Below are 18,529 nucleotides of genomic sequence, written 5' to 3'. Positions count from 1 at the left end.
TAGAAAGAGTCACCTGGATTATCCAGGTGGGCCCAGTTAAACTCATGCCTCCTTAAAAGCGGCTGGCGTCAGCGTGATGTGAGGATTCTATCCACTGTTGCTGGCTCTGAAGATGGAGGAAGGGGGCCAAAGGACGTGAGTGAGCTCTAGGAGTTAAAAAAAAAAACGGAGAAGTTCTCCCCTAAAGCTCCCAGAAAGGCAACAGCCCTGCACGCTTTGATTTCAACCTAATGAGACCCGTGTCAAACTTCTAACCTATGGTAAGATAGTTCATCTGTGTTGTTTGAAGCCCCTAAGTTTGGATAAGTTGTTATAGCAGGAATAGAAAACGAATACAGAGCCCTACTTCCAAGCAGCTGCAAGGAGGCGGCTGATGAAGAAAGCCACTGTGCAAGTAGCCTAAGAGGCAAAGGGCTAAGGATGGGAGTTTGAGCCAGATGATGCATTTTTAAAGGCAGATGCTACCAGTTTCTGCTCTTGACATACCCCATTTCTGCAAATACCTCATCTCCACAGGGTTAGGGTCAGAACGTTCCAGCTGGGAGCCCCGCAGTCATTGCTAGCCCCAGTGGGGGGACTGTTCTCCTGGGAAGAATTCCCTCCTTTGGTCTGACAGTCGGTGGCCAGCACAGTGCCACGGAGGTGGCACAGAGCCACGGGGGTGCTCTGCAGAGGAAGGCAAGGGGGTTGTAACACAGGGAGTCACCCTGCAGATAGCAGGAGGTTGGCATTTTTCCTTGTTACTGAGAATATCGAGAAGTTCATCCACTTTCCAGCTTCATTCCCCTGTAAGGCGACCACACAAACACACTGAGGAACCCAGAGGGAAAGAAGGACAAGGAGATGGAGACTGGAAGAGAGTGAGAAAGGAAGGAAGAAAAGAATGATCTCCCCTTGGTCCTTGAATCTTCCACGGACATCCGAGTCCCTGTGCACCAGCAGTTGATCAATGCAGCCACATCTCCTGCACAAAAACAGCAGACCCAAGGTGTGCAGGGACCTTGCCCTCGTGAGCTCCCCTCACCCACACAAGACCGCCCAGAGCCCTGCCTGCTGGTTATCATCCTTTCCTCTGCTTTTCCCATCTTTGACTTTTAATTGAAGTATAGTTGATTTACAATGTTGTGTTAATTTCAGGTGTACAAAAAAGTGATTCAGTTATATATATTTTCAGATTCCCTTCCATTCTAGTTTATTACAAGATATTGACTATAGTTCCCTGTGCTATACAGTAGGACCTGATAGTTTATTTTATATATAGTAGTATGTATCTGTTAATCCCAAACTCTTAATTTATCCCTTCCCCTCCCTTTCCCCTTTGGTAACCAGAAGTTTGTTCTCTATCTGTGAGTCTGTTTCTGTTTTTTAAATAAGTTCATTTGTATCATTTTTTTGGATTCCACATATAAGTGATATCATATGATATTTGTCTTTCTCTGTCTACTTATTTCACTTAGTATGATAATCTCAAGGTCCACTCATGTTGCTGCAAATGGCATTATTTCATTCCTTTTTATGGCTGAGTAATATTCCATTGTATATATGTACCACATCTTTATCCATTCCTCTGTTGATGGACATTTAGGTTGCTTCCATGTCCTGGCTATTGTAAATAGTGCTACAATGAACATTGAGGTGCATGTAGTTTTTCGAATTATGGTTTTCTCTGGATATATGCCCAGGAGTGGGATTGCTGGATCATATGGTAGCTCTATTTTTAGTTTTTTAAGGAACCATCATACTTTTCTCCATAGTGTCTGTACCAATTTACATTCCCACCAACAGTGCAAGAGGGTTCCCTTTTCTCCACACCCTCTCCAGCATTTATTATTTGTAGAGTTTTGATGATGGTCTTTCTGACTGGTGTGAGGTGATACCTCATTGTAGTTTTGGTTTGCATTTCTCTAATGATTAGTGATGTTGAGCATCCTTTCGTGTGTTTGTTGGCAATCTGTATGTCTTCTTTGGAGAAATGTCTATTTAGGTCTTCTGCCCGTTTTTTGATTGAGTTGGTTTTTTTTGATACTGAATTGTATGTGCTGTTTGTATATTTTGGAAACGAATCCCTTGTCAGTTGCATCATTTGCAAATATTTTCTCCCGGTCCATAAGTTGTCTTTTTGTTTTGTTTATGGTTTCCTTGCTTTTCCCATCTTAAATGCTTTTCTTTTTATCACATTGTGCCACAAATTTTTAGTGTTGGTGATTGTTTTCTGTTGCTTCTATAACAAGTTACCACACACTTAATGGCTTAAAGCAACACAAATGTATTACCTTATAATTCTGGAGGTCAGAAGTCCAATGCAGGTCTCACCTGGCTAAAATCAGTACGTTGGCGAGTCTCCGTTCCCTTCTGAAGGCTCTCCTTACATTATGGCTCCCTTCCTCTAGTTTCAAAGTCAGTAGCATTCGGCCTCTCTGACCCTTCCATACTCAAGTCTCCCTATAAACATAGCTGGGTAATGTTCTCTGCTATTAAGGACCCATGTGATTCGATTGAGCCCACCTGGATAGTCTAAGTTACTGCTCAAGGCCACCTGATTAGCAACCTTAATTGCATGCACCACCTTAACTCCCTTTTGCTATCTAAACAGTCACAGAATGCAGGGATTAAGACTTGAACATCTTTAAAGAGCCATTACTCTGCCTATTGCAGTATTATTCCACTAGAGGGCACTAACATATTCCTTAATATAAACGCATTTCAGACACTGATGAGAGGTTTGATAAAATTGAATACTGTATCACCAATTAAAAGAAAACTCAATATACAGCTATTTCTCTCAAGGTTTTTGAAAAGTTAATCATATAGTATAGAAAAATATACAGGGTAAAGTGACTTCCTCAGAACCAAAAATGGCCTGAGCAGAAATAAAATAGGATTTGAAGGGTGGTGAAAATTCTGTAGCCTGTTATCTGTGCTCAGGATCACCCATAGGGAAAATATTGTTATATATTTAAAGGGACCAGTGTATTCTACTTGCAGGGATTTTAAAGGAATGTTTCCTTAATTGGGTAGAGGCAGGCATAATTATTATTGTCAAGAGACTGTCCCCAGGAAGGATGCTAAGAGATGCAGCAGATTCACTGCGTAATGCCTCAGAGGAGAGGCTGAGAGCAATTAGGCGCAGGGAAAGACATAAAGGGATGGACAGTGTAGAGTGAAAGGCATTACACTGAAGTGTGAAAGATGGAGGGGACATTTCAGAGCTCCTGGACATCTAGAGGATTCTGTTTTCTTCCCAGTGCTTTTGTTAGGGACACAGGAGCCTGGTCCACATTGGGGAAGTGAAGTTCCCCAGACTCTTGCATGTGGGGGCCTTGGGAAGGAGAGATCAGAGGGAAGGTTCCAGGAAGGAAGGGTGGGGAAGGTACAGGAAGTGGCTCCTAGTACAAGGATATCAGGGAATCAGGTCAACAGCATCACTTTAGTGTCTTGGTTGATGTTGAGAAAGAAAGAAAAGACCAGAGCAGCCTCACAGCCAACAGGACGGGGACGCGGGGAGAAGCATGGGTCTGAGGAGAGTGAATTAGCTCATGGGGGGTTAGGAATATAGAAGCAGCTGCCTCCTAAATCTTTGGTTAATCTAATATGGAAAGTACTTGGGATAAACTATAAATCTTCGAGTTGTAATTGTCCACCTCGATGACACTGGAAGTACCGTGGAACCTTGGAAAACCCAATGGGCAGGAGTATAAACAGTGAGTTTAGCTTTGTGGATGTGGGTAAACTGTGAAAGATTTCGAAAGATGCAATTTGGGATGACAGGTTAACTGAATAATACAAAGTTATTTACTTGAGGCAGGTTCTTGAGAATTAAAACTGCTTAATTTTTTTTCTTGAACACTTGTACCCATAGCTAGGATATGGAGGGCTTGCCTAGGACTGAAATAGAGCCAAGTTTGCTCCCACAGTCTTTTCCGAAAGGGAATGGCACAGAAATATAAAAAGAAAGAACACTCCTCCTTAGAGCAGAGTTAATGTCGTGAGAGCAAACTGCATCTCCCTTATTTGTATGGAATAGGGAGTGCTGGACCTGAACCTCCATCATGAAAGGGGTTGGGGGCAGAAAGCCATCTCTGAGGTTTGAGGGCAGCCCAAGAGCTGGGATGAGGACCCACTTCTTGCCTGGAGATGATAATGATTCGGCAAAATTCGACAAAATACAGCTTTGCGAAGCTCTAGCTGTGGCTGAAGCAATTAGGAGGACGGGGCAGTGTCCTTCCCTCTCTTCCTCCCCACACCCCCAAGAATACTTTGGTTCCAACAAAGCTCAAGAAAAGTTCAAGGGGGGAAATACCTTCAGCAACACCTGGAAAGTCACCTCAATGCAGGAAAGACATCATGACCCAGAGAAGAAGCAATATGTGAGTGGCTGGAGGAGCTAAGAAGATGCTGTGACACCCCAGCTACAGGCAGAGCTCCCTGTGACTTAGATCCAGAGCAGAAAAGACAGCCCGGCTACAGTGAAATATCCAGCGACAGAACCCTTCCGTGGGGAGCCCCATCTGGAGACCACAAAACAGCAAAGCACACCCCACAATCAGCAAAGAAACTGAGTTGGCTGGTCAAAATAAGAGGTTATTGAAGAAAGCAGACCTCTCCTCTGCCTTTCACAGCCCCTTTAAGAGGAGAGAGAAGAGAAGGAAGAAGGATACATCCAACACCAGCCTTGAGGAAAGCAGCTACTCACACCCGCTACTAAATTTAATCTGCTAAGGAGAACAGCCCTGAGTCTAGGTTCATGAACTGGATACAGGCTAATAAAATAACCCATGATGTGGATCTAGCTAAGTTTTTACACATGAGACTCTTTTAAAAGGTAGTGGCTAAAAAAATACATCCGTGGATAGACAAAGATATGAATATACTTGGATTTTTTTTCTACAGAGTAGAAATGAGGACTTCTAAAGTTAAAAAAAGTGTTGTTTTGATGATAGCATGAGTTTCATGTTCTCGCATTTCTAAGTGATAATCAAATATACCAATTTTCATCATAAAGATCCAAAATACAGAACTATTTTTCAACTTTGACAAGAGTGTGCTAATAAGAAGACATTGTCAAATGCATAGAAACCAGCAGCCTCAAAGGAGGGCAAGGAAAATGACAGTGATCACAAGCCTTGCCAGCCCCCATTGGCCACGACTGATCACCTGTGTTACCCTTCAGCCCTCTAAGGAAAGGGGAGTGGCTTCTCCCCTGAAAATGAGGATCGAGTAGCTGCAGAGAGAGAGAGAGACATCACAGAAACCAGCTAGGGCCCCCAGGGCTGGCAGAGTGATGCTGCCATGGGCCCCCGGCTCCTGGGCTGTGTCCTGCTTTGTCTCCTGGGAGCAGGTGAGTCCTAGAACTCATGGGCATGCCTTGGCCATAGCTTTCAGTTCTTAGCTCAAGCCCTTTCCTAGAAGCTGCAGCGCAAGGCGACTCCTCAGCTGTCTCTAGTTCTGTCTCCTTCCCCTACAGGCGCCCTGGAAGCCGATGTGACCCAGAGCCCGAGACACCAGATCACAGAGACGGGAAAGAGGGTGACATTGACTTGTTCTCAGAATATGCAACACGATGCTATGTACTGGTATCGACAAGACCCAGGGCTGGGTCTAAAGCTGATCTATTTTTCAACAAATGTTGAGTTGCTTGAAAAGGGAGATGTCCCTGATGGATACATTGTCTCTCGAGAAGAGAAGCCAGATTTCCCCCTGACCCTGGCATCGGCCAGCACCAACCAGACCTCTTTATACCTCTGTGCCAGCAGTTTATCCACAGCACGGCACAGTCAGCTGCTCTCTGCACAAAAAGGGCAGCCACAAGAGCAGGGAGGCTCCTCCCTCCAGAGGCCCCACCCAACCAAGAAGACAAACTTCCCCCGCCATCAGTGCCCACAGGAGTCCTTCCCTGACTCTCCAACTCTGTGGACTCGGAGCAAGGCAGCCCCCCTGCAATGTGTCCTCCTCTTACTTCTGGTAACAATGAGCTTTTCAAAGTGCAGGCAGGACAAGCTATCTGTGTTAAGTCTAGCACCATGAGTAAAGGTAAATTCCTAGAAAAGGAATTTTACACACACTGCAATCCTTTCTCCTTACTGAGCGTCATCGTTGCCCAAACTGAAGATTTCATTTTCAATCCAATCACTCAACAAAATTTCATCCCACCTTCCAGGTCCTCTTCCTGGAGGTTTTGTCACCTGGACGAGTAGCACATCTGACTTGTTTACTAAATCTGATATCTCCCATTTTTCTCATCTCTGCAAATGGTCTGCCATCCACCCAAATGCCCAAGCCAAAGATGTAGGAATCGTCCTCAACATTTCTCAGATTCTCTCCTTCCACACCCAATCCATCCATCCCCTGAAGACCTCTCAGTATTAAATTCCTTGCAAATTTTACTAATTTAACCTCACTGACAACACTGTGACCCAGAAAATGCTGTCGCTCACCTGGATTCCTTAACCACCTTCCAGTTTGCTACCTGCCCCCACCCACAAACCACTCCGGAGCTTAAAACCCATCAGTGTTTCTCATTAACTTAGCTAAAGTCTCGAGTTTGTGGTACTTCACAAGCCTCTCAACACCCTCCAAGATGCAGTCTTTGCACCTGTCTACCTTCCTAACGGGAGTGTCCTCTTTCCTTCAGTTACCACAACTGCTTTCCATTCTAGCAGACAGAGTCCACCTCCCTCAGGTCCCCAAATATATCCTACAATGACGCACTCCTGGGTCTTCACCAATGATGTTTACTCTCCCTAGAGCACTCTTCCTCTCCCTCTCTAGCCAGATCCCTAACTGATGATTTCTCCGCATACCAATTCAGAAGTCACTTCCTCCAGGAAGATTTCCTCGAACCCCTGACTGGGTTAGTTCTTCTGCTATGTGCTCTTAAGACAGCCTGAGCTTCTGTCCTCAGGGACACTTGATTGTTTGCTATTTAAAATTTATGTGAATAAGTGTTGAAGTTAATGAGAGCAGGGACCGTGCCTATACTGGTTACTTTTTTTAATCTCCATATTTACCAGAGTGCTTGAAGAGAGTCGTGTTAAGTGAATGAAGGAATCAGTCTTCTCTTAGATCAGCTTCCCAATACCCCTCCTACTAGTGCAGGGTCTAAGTTCCCCGCAAAGTCCTCTCCCACACATACTCTGGGGGGATGCCAGGGGTTTTCACATGGGTATGTAAACAAGATAAATCATGTACTCTAGTAGAGTTTTATTCTTCCTCTACTCCAGCCCCTGTTTACTCTGTGCTATATGTCATCCTGACAAGGATGTTGCCTCTCTCAGGTACCACTGTATCCATGGGATTCTTTTCTTTTTCTGTTGGGCCCTAAAATACCTGCCAGCCATGGCAGGTGCTTCTACTCTGTACCATTCCAGCTGCCAAGCTATGCAATGCAGCAGACCCTATCATTGCTCCCAGTGAGTTCCGTCATCACTCCCAGGTACAGTTCCCTGCGGAGTGGCACCTCTATCGATGAAGTACAAGAGGAAGACTTAGGCTCAACCTTTTCCTTGCTGGTGTTAGAGGGGCAAGACTGCAGGTCTGTGTCTTGATCCCCAATGTCTTACTGAGATTTTAGCGTAAAGGTTCATTCAATTACATACATTCCTTACCAACCACTAAAATAGTAATTATAACCTGTGGAACAAGGGAATGCAGAGGACCTCATCCAAGACACAAATTCTGGCAATAAAAACCCAGCTGAGCTTAGAATCTGCTCATCTTTCCAAGAACTATGGTTGTATTACTGGGTCAGTCTACCCTGCCACGCCCCCATCCCCACCCTTACTTCAAGGTGAGCTCTCTCCTGGGAGGATCGCATGCTGTCATACACAGAGACTTCCAGGGGACCATCCTCTCCTTTTTGAAATACTTACCCAGACATTTCTGAACTACAAAAGTTGCTGCTCCTTAGGTCCAAGCTGGGTTTCCATTATACCTTTTATCATATTCTCAATATAAATAGAATTATACTAATTCAATCAAATATGTCAGTGGAGGTTATAAGACCAAGACTGTTCCCTGTGAAATAGAGTCTACATCCAATAACTTATTCTTAGTTCCTGGAAGTCATCACAGGTGACTCCCATCCCATGAGAGCCTCTGAGACAATGATGCCGACAGACTCCTTCATACTTTTGAAGAATCCACAAACCTAGTTCCCTCCGTTATTTCAGAGCTTAGAGCTGGGATACCCTTATTCTTGACTTAGACCTGCCCTAGGCACCAGGTTACTCTGCTCTTTGTTTCCTAGGACCAGGAGAGTTCTGGTTTTAAATTGCTCTCTATAAGAGGAATCCAGTCTCAGTCTTCCTTATGGAATCTTTTTCCAGTGCCTAACTTCTACCTCAGTCAATTTCACACATGCTAAAGAAATATCTACAAAATTTGGTGAATTTTTAGAGTTAAAACATGCTATGGCCTGGATATTTATGCCCCCCACCACCAACAAATTTATGTTGAAATTCTAATTGCAGATGTGATGATATTAGGAGGTTGGGCCTTTGGGTGATGATTAGGTTATAAGGGTGGAGCTCTCATGAATGCAATTAGTGCCCTTATAAAAGAGATCCCAGTGAGCTCCATAGCCCCTTCCACCAAGTGAGGTTACAACAAGAAGTCTACAACCAGAAAAGAGCCCCCACCAATAATGCAGGCATCCTGATCTCAGACTTCCAACATCCAGAACTGTGGGAAATAGTTTCTGTTGTTTATAAGCTACCCAGTCTGTAGTATTTTGTTATAGCAGCCAAACAGACTAAGAACACTGTTCATGATTTGTTTCCATCTTAATTTTTGGTTCACTCATTGTCAATGTCCTTGGTAGACAACCATTTCTATATTCTTCCATTAAAAATGGTTTTCTCCAGTATTCCATCCTTTTCCCTCTTCTTATTACTTTATACACTTTCCCTGAGCAACATCATTCAAGTTCATCACTTTAATGAAACTCTCTGTTCTAATAACATCAAATTCAGTATTCTAGTCAGATATCTAATCTGAGCTTCAGCCCAATTTATGCAACTTTCTACATGGTAATGTCACTTGAAATCTCCACTGGTACTTCACACTCAATTCACCACATTCTACAAATTTAATCCCTGTGCCAGTCTTGATGAAAACCAATTCATCCAGTTTTTCATGTGACTAACCAAGGAGTTTTGAAGAAGAGTCAGGGAGCACAGTTTCACAGCAATCCTTAAAAACTGGTTCCTGTATATAACTGAGTTTTGATGTACTTCATATTTGAGAAAAAAAGCAAAATGCTTAAAACTAAATATACCCAAATTGCATGCAAAAAAATAAATTAAAAAGAGGAATATACACATACATAGAATGACCCACAGTTACATGGACACACGCACACATATGAAATGTTAGGTTTTCCCTAGACATCCAGAATCCAGGTCTCTCTACTCTCAGATGGAAAAGCCACAGTTTTCTCCCAGTTTCTTTGTCTGGGATTACCAACAAGTTCCTCAAGTGCAGGAAATAGACGTGAGATATGTTCTTAGAAACACGTAGAAAAAGTGAAAGGAAATTTATAAGAATAAAAGATGAAAGTATTAAATAGAAAGCATATTATAGACCTGGGTTAAGCTGGGGGAACAAAGGCATCTCAGTGTTTGGACTAAATAAAAGGATGGTAAAAAGAGAGCACAAATGGTGCACAGCAAAATGGATGGGCAGAATGCTGGTGTGGATCTGAAGAAAGAAAGAGAAAAGGGGTGTGGGCTTTACAGTCATTTCCCTTCTTCTACGTCGTAGTCCTAACAATTGACCTAATTATCGAACTGCAGAGGGACAGGTACCCCCAGTGTGCGCTCAGGGCGAGGGGAACTTTGGCAAGCCCCTCACTAAGGGGAAATCACTGAAGATGGAAATCTTCGTAACAGGAGAGTCAGTGGGATGAAAGTAAACTTGCAGATTTGGGTAAATTGGCAAAAGCAATTTTGAGGAGGAGTTTAGGGAGACAGTAGGGATGATGAAGAGTCATCCTAAGGATCCAGACTATGGAAATAATTAGAAAATTCAACCACCATACATTAATGGAAATTTGTGATGCTGAAATAATAGTGTGTGTAGAGATTTAAGAAATTTAAGAAAAGACAAAAGATAAGAATACACCACTATAAACCTGCGCAGACAGAGGCCACCAGCTGCTTTTGAATCCAAGTTGACCAGCTGTACGTGAGAATCTCATTCAGTGTAATGGAGAAAATGGGCATGCCTTCTGGTCTTCAGAAGGGGCGACTGGCAGACAAGATATCACAGACTGATTCCCTAGTACCCAGGTCTTTTTTCACTAATGCCAGAGCTAACACAGACACCCTGCCATGAACTCACCTTCCATAAGCACTGGGCCTTCTCTGCAGCGTAGCTCTTTGTCTTCTTGGAGTAGGTGGTTCGTGAGCACAGGTAGAATGTCCTTGAGCTTGGTTTGCCAGACCCTTACATGAAGCCTGTCTCTGGTGGTTGTACATCAGCCCTCTCCTGAGCTCTCTCTCCAGGTACCATCTTTCTTTATCCACAATGTCCATGGATGCTGATGCCAGGAAAATCCCAGCTTATCAGGTTTCAGGGTCAGGAAAGATGGTGATGGTGGTGTGACAAAAATATGTACTGTGACTTATATGTAATGATCCAGATGAGAGCCAGGAATGGGGCTAGAACTAATCTACTGCTCACTTGGTGCAAGGAGTACCAACAATGAGAGTCTCTAAGAGATATGTGTCTTTTAAAATAAGGCCGAGGGCTTCCCTGGTGGCGCAGTGGTAGAGAGTCCGCCTGCTGATGCAGGGGACACGGGTTCGTGCCCCGGTCCGGGAAGATCCCACATGCCGTGGAGCGTCTGGACCTGTGAGCCATGGCCGCTGAGCCTGCGCCTCCGGAGCCTGTGCTCCGCGGCGGGAGAGGCCACAACAGTGAGAGGCCCGCGTACCGCAAAAAAAAAAAAAAGAAGTAAAATAAGGCTGAGCATTTCTCCCAACCTGAAGACGTCCAGCCCTTCTCAGACACTTCTGCCAGCGGTTAACCCACAGCCCTGCACAGCCACTTCCTCTCTGCACAGAAAGGTTGTCACAGCAGGAAGGTGGCTCGGCTTTCCTGGGCCTTGCCCCTACCAGGGGAAGCTACCGCCTGCAGAAGCTCACAGAAGCCTTTCTCCACCCCCACCGGGGAGACATTTCGAGCTCCAGGGCCCCAATCAGTAGGAGTCCATCCGCAAGTCACACAAAGGACAGCACCTGTGGGTGAGCTGTCACCATCCTCTTTTCCTTTCTTCTCTTCTGCTGTTTCAATAGGCTCCCTCCACCCAGGCCCTTTACTGAAGTCACCTGACATCAATCCAGCTCCCCTCACACCACCTGCTGCAGAGCGCATCTTTCTAGCTGACACACTTGGTCTTCAAGAACTCTCCCCATGGCCGCCCAGGCTGTCCAGCCCATTGCATTTCCCTGTTCCCCTCTCCCCACCCTCTTCCAAAACAGCATTTGAGTGTCCTGTTCTACTCCATTTCCAAACAAACTGCCTTTCCAACTTCAGGCCTTGGCCCTTGGATTTCACTTCTTCAGGACTCAACGCCTTATACGGGGTTATTTGATAAGTGCATTTCATCACCTGTCTACCAAGGTAACCTCCAATTGCCCATCACGTTTCCTCCACTAGGTCAACCTGCAAACTCATGCACTTCTCTGGATCCCATGACCACTTCCCAGGTTCCCCAGGAGGTCTCTGGTCATTTCCTGAACACAACACGCCTTTTACGCATCGTAGTTTTGCAATAGTCTTAGTGAAGTAAGTTCTTGTTTGATGTAAATCTCCCCATTGTGTGTGATATAAGGGTTGATGAATTGAACGGAAGCTCTGTGAGGCGTGGACCTCTGTGCCTCTGTGGTCCATAGCTGTACTCCCAGTGCCTGGCATGTAGCCAGAGTTCAATAAGTATCAATGCAAGGACTCTATGATGCCTTCCAGAATTCTAATCAGAAGATGTCCTTTATCTCTCTTTCCAGCCAAGAGCCCTTTATATAAGCAGCTTAGATAACAAGGCCAATGAGTAAAGTCTCTAAGAGATAAGCTTTTCATGCCGCCCATTTCTTCTCTAGACTTACCCATTTCAGTGAAAGCCTCACCATCCCAGGCTCAGGCATAGAATTTTCTAGTCTTCGAATCCAGTCATCTCCAGCCCCAGAGAGGAGGCGTGGTGACCAGGGGTAGGAGGGGAGTTCTCCTGGGGAGAGGCCCTTCACATGAGCTGCTGGGGTCACTGGGCTTAGCGCAGGCACGTTGACCCTCTGCCACCAAACTACTGCCTTGAAGACAGGAAAGAGCTTGTGACAAAGGGACGCTGTGAAGGTAATTTTTTCCTGAGTGTCTTTCAGTTTGGAATTTCTCTCCTTCATAACAAGTAAGAGAAAGGCCCAGAATCCTTTCCCTCCCGCCATGGCGTTATCTAGTCTATTTTGTCTGCCAGAGCAAATAATATTTTAGCATCACCCTCCCCCCTCCCCATACGACAATGTTATTTTCATTAACAGTCATGTAATAATCACTAAAAATCAGCATATACTTGATTTGTTCTTTAGATTTAAAAAAATCAACAATTACAAAATAAGAATGTATTAATGCATTTCAGTGTTAAAAATCTTACTCAGATTCAATGAAATAGCTCATGTATGAACCCAAACTGGTATTTATCAAACAACAATCTTACACTTCATAATAAATATTGTCTCACTGTTTAAAATTTTAAACATAATCTTAAATTGCGCATAGAGTATGACAGAAGTGACAAGTTTGTTTCTTCATCTTGACAAAAATTAGGCATATTTTAATTTAATGTTTAAATAGAGAAATATATAGTACTGAGGGGCTGGGGCAGAAACTGTGCCTGAAAGGAGCATAAATGATCCCAAACTTCAAGGAACTTAACTCTTAAAACAGCCAGGGTGTGACTGCGGAAGCTGCATAACTAGGAATTCTCCAGATCAACTTCTGTGGAGAAACAGTGCTTGTTAAGAGAGAAATTATATGCGTGCGCGCACACACACATATACATATGTGTGTGTTTATACAAAATATACATATATAAACATGGAAATCGTTTCTCGCTTAGACCAATAACCACTGCGCCACCAGGGAAGCCCTTTTTTTCTTTTTTAATGAAGAAAAATTCTTATTTTACCTCTATGCGCCAGGGAAGAATTTTAATCTTAGCCTAATGCCTTTCATTTAAACATGTTGATTACATTGCATATTTACAGATTTCACTGTCTTGTAAAAAAAATAAAAAGGAAAACACATTCTAATAGAAATAAGAATGATGTATTGCGTTGAAACCCTTTGTATAAGTAAATAATGCAGTAAAACATGTTCAAAGGGTTTCTGTGTTGAGTAACTGGGTCAATATTCTTGTGTATAGCAAGGTTTTGGCTGTTGGATTAGATATTAGATCTTAACAGTAGTGTCAAATGTAAGGAATTTAATCTGAATCTTTATGATTTTATATAATTGCAAAAAACTGTATAAGTCGGGCTTCCCTGGTGGCGCAGTGGTTGAGAGTCCGCCTGCCGATGCGGGGGACGCGGGTTCGTGCCCCGGTCTGGGAGGATCCCACGTGCCGTGGAGCGGCTGGGCCCGTGAGCCATGGCCGCTGCGCCTGCGCGTCCGGAGCCTGTGCTCCGCAACGGGAGAGGCCACAACAGTGAGAGGCCCATGTACTGCAAAAAAAAAAAAAAAATAGAAGCCATTGTATGATTATAATTGATTTGTGTTGTACACAGGCAATTTTTCAACAATTTATATGCCATTGGAAAATTTTAAAAGATGAGGGAAGAAGAGTAACGGCAAATAAAGCTTTGGGACATACAATCCTCATGGTGGCGTCCGCATCTGACCCTTTTGTCATGAGTGTTCTGGACATGCACCAAAATCACCTGGTGAGTTGTTTTTTGTTGTCACTATTATTTGGGTTGGGTTTTTTTTGGTTTTGGGGGTTTTTTGGTGATGACACTTAACACGAGATCTCTTTTAACAAATTTCTTTGTGTACAATGTGGTATTTGTGGACTACAGGCACAATGTTGTACAACACATTTCTAGAACTTAATTATCTTGCACAACTGAAAACGTACTCCTGTAGAACAGCAACTCCCCATTCCCTGCTCCCTGCAGCCCCTGTAAACATTTTTCTTTCTGCTGCTCAGGGTCTGACATACTAAGTGAAAAAAACCAGTCACAGAAGGACAAAGCACATAAGGGGTCATTTATCACCAAAGTTGTTTAGAATTTCTGGCACGTGGTGATAATAAAAGCAGAACAACTTGTAATTGATTATTTTTGTACCGTCAGTATGTTTTACTTTATTTATATTTGGCAATTGTCCAAATAATGTCCTTTATAGCAAAAAGGGGGAAAGATTCTGGTCCATGGTCCAATCCACAATTACGTCTTGTGCTTAGTTTTTATGTCCCTTTACTCTTTAATCTGGAATGCTCCCCAGTCTGTCCTTTTGTAATCTTGACATTTTGACATTAATATAAGTTAATGTTGTGGTAAACATTGCATAAAAATAATTTGTACTTTCCATGTTTCTCTTGGTATACTATTTTCAAGTTTTTTATTAGGAAAATTTCTATCGCAAAAGCAGAGAGAATAATAAAATGAGTCCTATTACCCAGATTCAATAATTAACATTTTGCCACCCTTCCTTCTTCTATTCCCAGCATTTTCAGTTGATGTATTTTGGTGCAATTTCCAGACATTGTAATATTTTACTGCAGATTTTAGTAAGCTCTAAAAAAATGACATTTTCTTATCTTACCATAATATTACCTTACCTAACAAAATTATTTCTAATTCCTTAATACTACCAAAATTATATACACATTTCTCCTATTGTTACTGAGTCCAAGCTCGCACTGCTCACCACACAACAGGCCAATAAATCAAGAGAAAAAGTGTTGGGGCAAAGAATAGTGACTTTATTTGGAAAGCCAGCAGGCCAAGAAGATGGGTGGAACCGTCTTACCCAAGTTAAAACTCAGGCTTCTTTTATACCAAACGGGGAGGGGATATTGCTCGTTGTTGCAGACTTCTTGATACTGGCCAGGCCCCAGCAGGGATGCCATAATCCTTTGCTCTTGCTGTTGTCCAACTCAGCGGGGTCACAGTGTTCCTGTAAACCTCCAACAAGATAAATGTTATTCTCTGTTCTGCAACTTTGTATCTCTATGTGAATGAAAACTGTTATACCTTTAAAGGTCAAGCCTGGGAGGCAGAGCCTTGACAAATGGACTCTCATGTATATTTCAGGCTATAGGCAACTTTCTCTACAAAGGTGCAGAGTCACCGTGACTAAGCACAGGCAACAGAGCACAAAGATTAGTGGTAAAGGAATAGATCCAATATGGAGTCAGGTTTGTTCTTCTCTGTTACAATACTCTGCAATGCAAGATGCCAACCTGGATGCACAGATGTCCTGGGGACAGCTGGGAGCTATTAGCAGCCTGAAAAAAATCTCCTAAATGCTAAAACCAATCATTTCAAAAGCAACGAGCAGCGTTAACAGGAAGATAGAACTTGAATCGGAACACAAAGTCAGACATACTTCTTTCTGACCACTTCTGGTTAAGAGATTTCATCAGTAATCCAGGGAAAGAAATTGATGGCTAGTGTTAGAATTTCCCTGGAGTTTGTAGCTTTTCCTTCCTAGCAGGTAAGCAGAGCCTGATGCATTTGTGTAAGGTGACTGTTACAAAAATATCATGCAGCTTAGAGAAAAAAACAATAGAGATGATGTAGGATATTTGGTAATGAATGAAAGTTTAATATCCATGGAGGCTAAAGAAGGAATATTAAGTGTAGTTTTAGTTTTATAGATTAGATTTCATTGAAAACAATTCCTGCAGAAATATTTTGGAATGTCAATCTAAACAAAGATTTACATAAGGCTGCTGAGTAAAAGAAATCCTTTATCAGTGAAGAATTTTAATGTAGTGTCTGAGACAAAATTAGTTTTCAGCAGATAATGGTAGTAGGGATAACAGTCAATGCTTTTAATGGCTACATTTATTGAGACATGCATGGTTATAACCAATTTCGATGTATCAACTTGTTGCTTTCTTACCGTAACCCTGGGAGGTTGGTATTTTTATTAGTCCCATTTTACATATAAGGATGCTGAGGCCCAGAATTTGCCTGCAGGCTACAAATAAGTCAAAGAACCAGGTTTGAAACCCAGGCAGTCTAGGTCCAAAATTTGAAACCAATACACTCCTTATAATAATTACCGTTATTAAATAATATTGTATGAAGAACTAAACGTGCTGTGAAGGAACTGTATGTTGAGAGAGAGAAACAGTAAAGTATTTTTTCCTAATCAGGAAAAAAAAAAAATCCCCACTTTGGAGATTCACCTTCAGAGACTCACAAGAGGACACATGGGACTCAGCACATGGTTGTGCTCTTGGCTAAGATTATTACACAGACCTTGTAAGGATACTCAGCTAGAGCATAAGAGGAAGAAGACACTAGGTTTGAAACCCAGGCAGTCTAGGTCCAAAATTTGAAACCAATACACTCCTTATAATAATTACCGTTATTAAATAATATTGTATGAAGAACTAAACGTGCTGTGAAGGAAATATATGTTGAGAGAGAGAAACAGTAAAGTATTTTTTCCTAATCAGGAAAAAAAAAAAATCCCCACTTTGGAGATTCACCTTCAGAGACTCACAAGAGGACACATGGGACTCAGCACATGGTTGTGCTCTTGGCTAAGATTATTACACAGACCTTGTAAGGATACTCAGCTAGAGCATAAGAGGAAGAAGACACAGGCGGGACTTCCCTGGTGGCGCAGTGGTTAAGAATCCGCCTGGCAATGCAGGGGACATGGGTTCGAGCCCTGGTCTAGGAAGATCCCACATGCCGCGGAGCAACTAAGCCCGTGCGCCACAACTACTGAGCCCACGCGCCTAGAGCCCGTGAGCCACAACAAGATGAAGCCGCCACAATGAGAAGCCTGCGCGCCACAAAGAAGAGTAGCCCCCGCTCGCCGCAACTAGAGAAAGCCCGCGCACAGCAATGAAGACCCAAGGCAGCCAAAAATTAATTAATTAATATAAAGAAAAAAAGAAAAAGAAGACACAGGCAGAGTTCGGAGGAATCCATGTGAGACATCCATATGCCCTCTGCATCCCAGGAAGCTGCACACTTTCATCCCAGCAATGAAAATACAGCAACCCGTGTGCAATGTTTCTGCCCAGAGAAGCCTGTTAGAGACTCAGCATCCCAGATATTTTGGGAGGCTGGTATTATAGACTGAACTGTGTCTCCTGAAAATTCCTATGATGAAGTCCTAGCCCTCAGTACCTCAGAATGTGACTATATTTGGAGATAAGGTCTTTAAAGCCGTAATTCATGTTAAATGAGCTCATTGGGATGGGCCCTTTCCCAATATGACTGGTGTCCTTATAAGAAGAGAAAATTAGGACACAGACACACGCACCGAGGGAAGACAATGTGAAGACAGGAGGAGGAGACAGTCACCTCTCTCATCCAAAGAGAGAGGCCTCATTAGAAACTAACCCTGCCAACACCTTGAACTTCTAGCTTCTAGAATAATGAGAAAATAAATTTCTGTTGTTTAAGTCACCCATTCTATGGGACATGATTACGGCAGCCCTAGCAAACTAATAACAGCTCATCACATAGGCACTGCCTGCCTGGCGCATACCAAATTCCAGACTCAAAGCAGTGTTCAGCATAAACTACGTTGTTTGTGCAAGCACTCTAGGTGAAATGAACCACACTCACCAGTTACCAAACGGTGCAACACTCCCGAAATCCAAGTTCCCAGATTAAGGCAAGGGCCTACCTTGTAAGCAGGTCCTTCTACAGATCAGACAGACTATGTTAACTTTTTTCTACACACACACACACACAAACACTCCCATGAAGCAAAGGGCTGGCTTTCACTTTAGCACCTCCAAACTCTCTAGAATCTAGAGGGTGGCTGAGGGATCATGAGTGTGGGTGGGACAGTGATGTCATAGCCAATCTGCCTATATAGCCTGGGCCTGAGAGAGGACCCATTCTTGCCTCGAACCTGCCATGGGAATCAGGCTCCTCCGTGCCATTTGCTTCCTGGGAGTAGGTGAGTCCAGAGAGTTGGTGGCAAACCCCTGTCCTATTATTTCTAGACCCTGGATATAAGATTTCCCCCTCATCAGGCTTCCTGGTGGCCTCTTTTTTCACCTCCTCCATCCCTCTTTCACAGGCCTCAGGCATGCAAAAGTAACCCAGACTCCAAGCTAGCTGTTCAAAAGAATGGGAGAGAAAGTGGTGATAGAATGTATACAGAATATGGATCATGAGAGAATGTTCTGGGGGGCCCACCTCCCTGGCACACAATGGGATTGTACTTCCTGGTTCCTGGAGGTTGGGCAGGGGGTGGGGCATGAGACTTGTTGCAGTGAGGGATTAGTAAGCAGAAGTGACATGTGTCACTGCCAGGCCAGAAACTTTAACAGCCA

The 18,529-nt window shown here is 43.4% G+C and overlaps 1 gene segment (V, D, J or C); it reads left to right on the top strand.

The window, feature by feature from the left end:
- The first annotated feature begins 5,210 nt into the window (after nt 1-5,210).
- On the top strand, nt 5,211-7,468 carry LOC112408476 (T-cell receptor beta chain V region PHDS203-like). The segment is given in 3 exon segments: nt 5,211-5,338; nt 5,465-5,961; nt 7,433-7,468. Coding segments are annotated over 3 exon segments (582 nt in total).
- The last annotated feature ends 11,061 nt before the right edge of the window (nt 7,469-18,529 follow it).

This window comes from Neophocaena asiaeorientalis, unplaced genomic scaffold, assembly GCF_003031525.2.
Source record: "Neophocaena asiaeorientalis asiaeorientalis breed wild unplaced genomic scaffold, Neophocaena_asiaeorientalis_V1.1 scaffold206, whole genome shotgun sequence".
In the NCBI taxonomy this organism is placed as follows: domain Eukaryota; kingdom Metazoa; phylum Chordata; class Mammalia; order Artiodactyla; family Phocoenidae; genus Neophocaena; species Neophocaena asiaeorientalis.
Note: the sequence above shows the minus strand (reverse complement) of the source record. Positions and strands in the feature narration are given on the sequence as shown.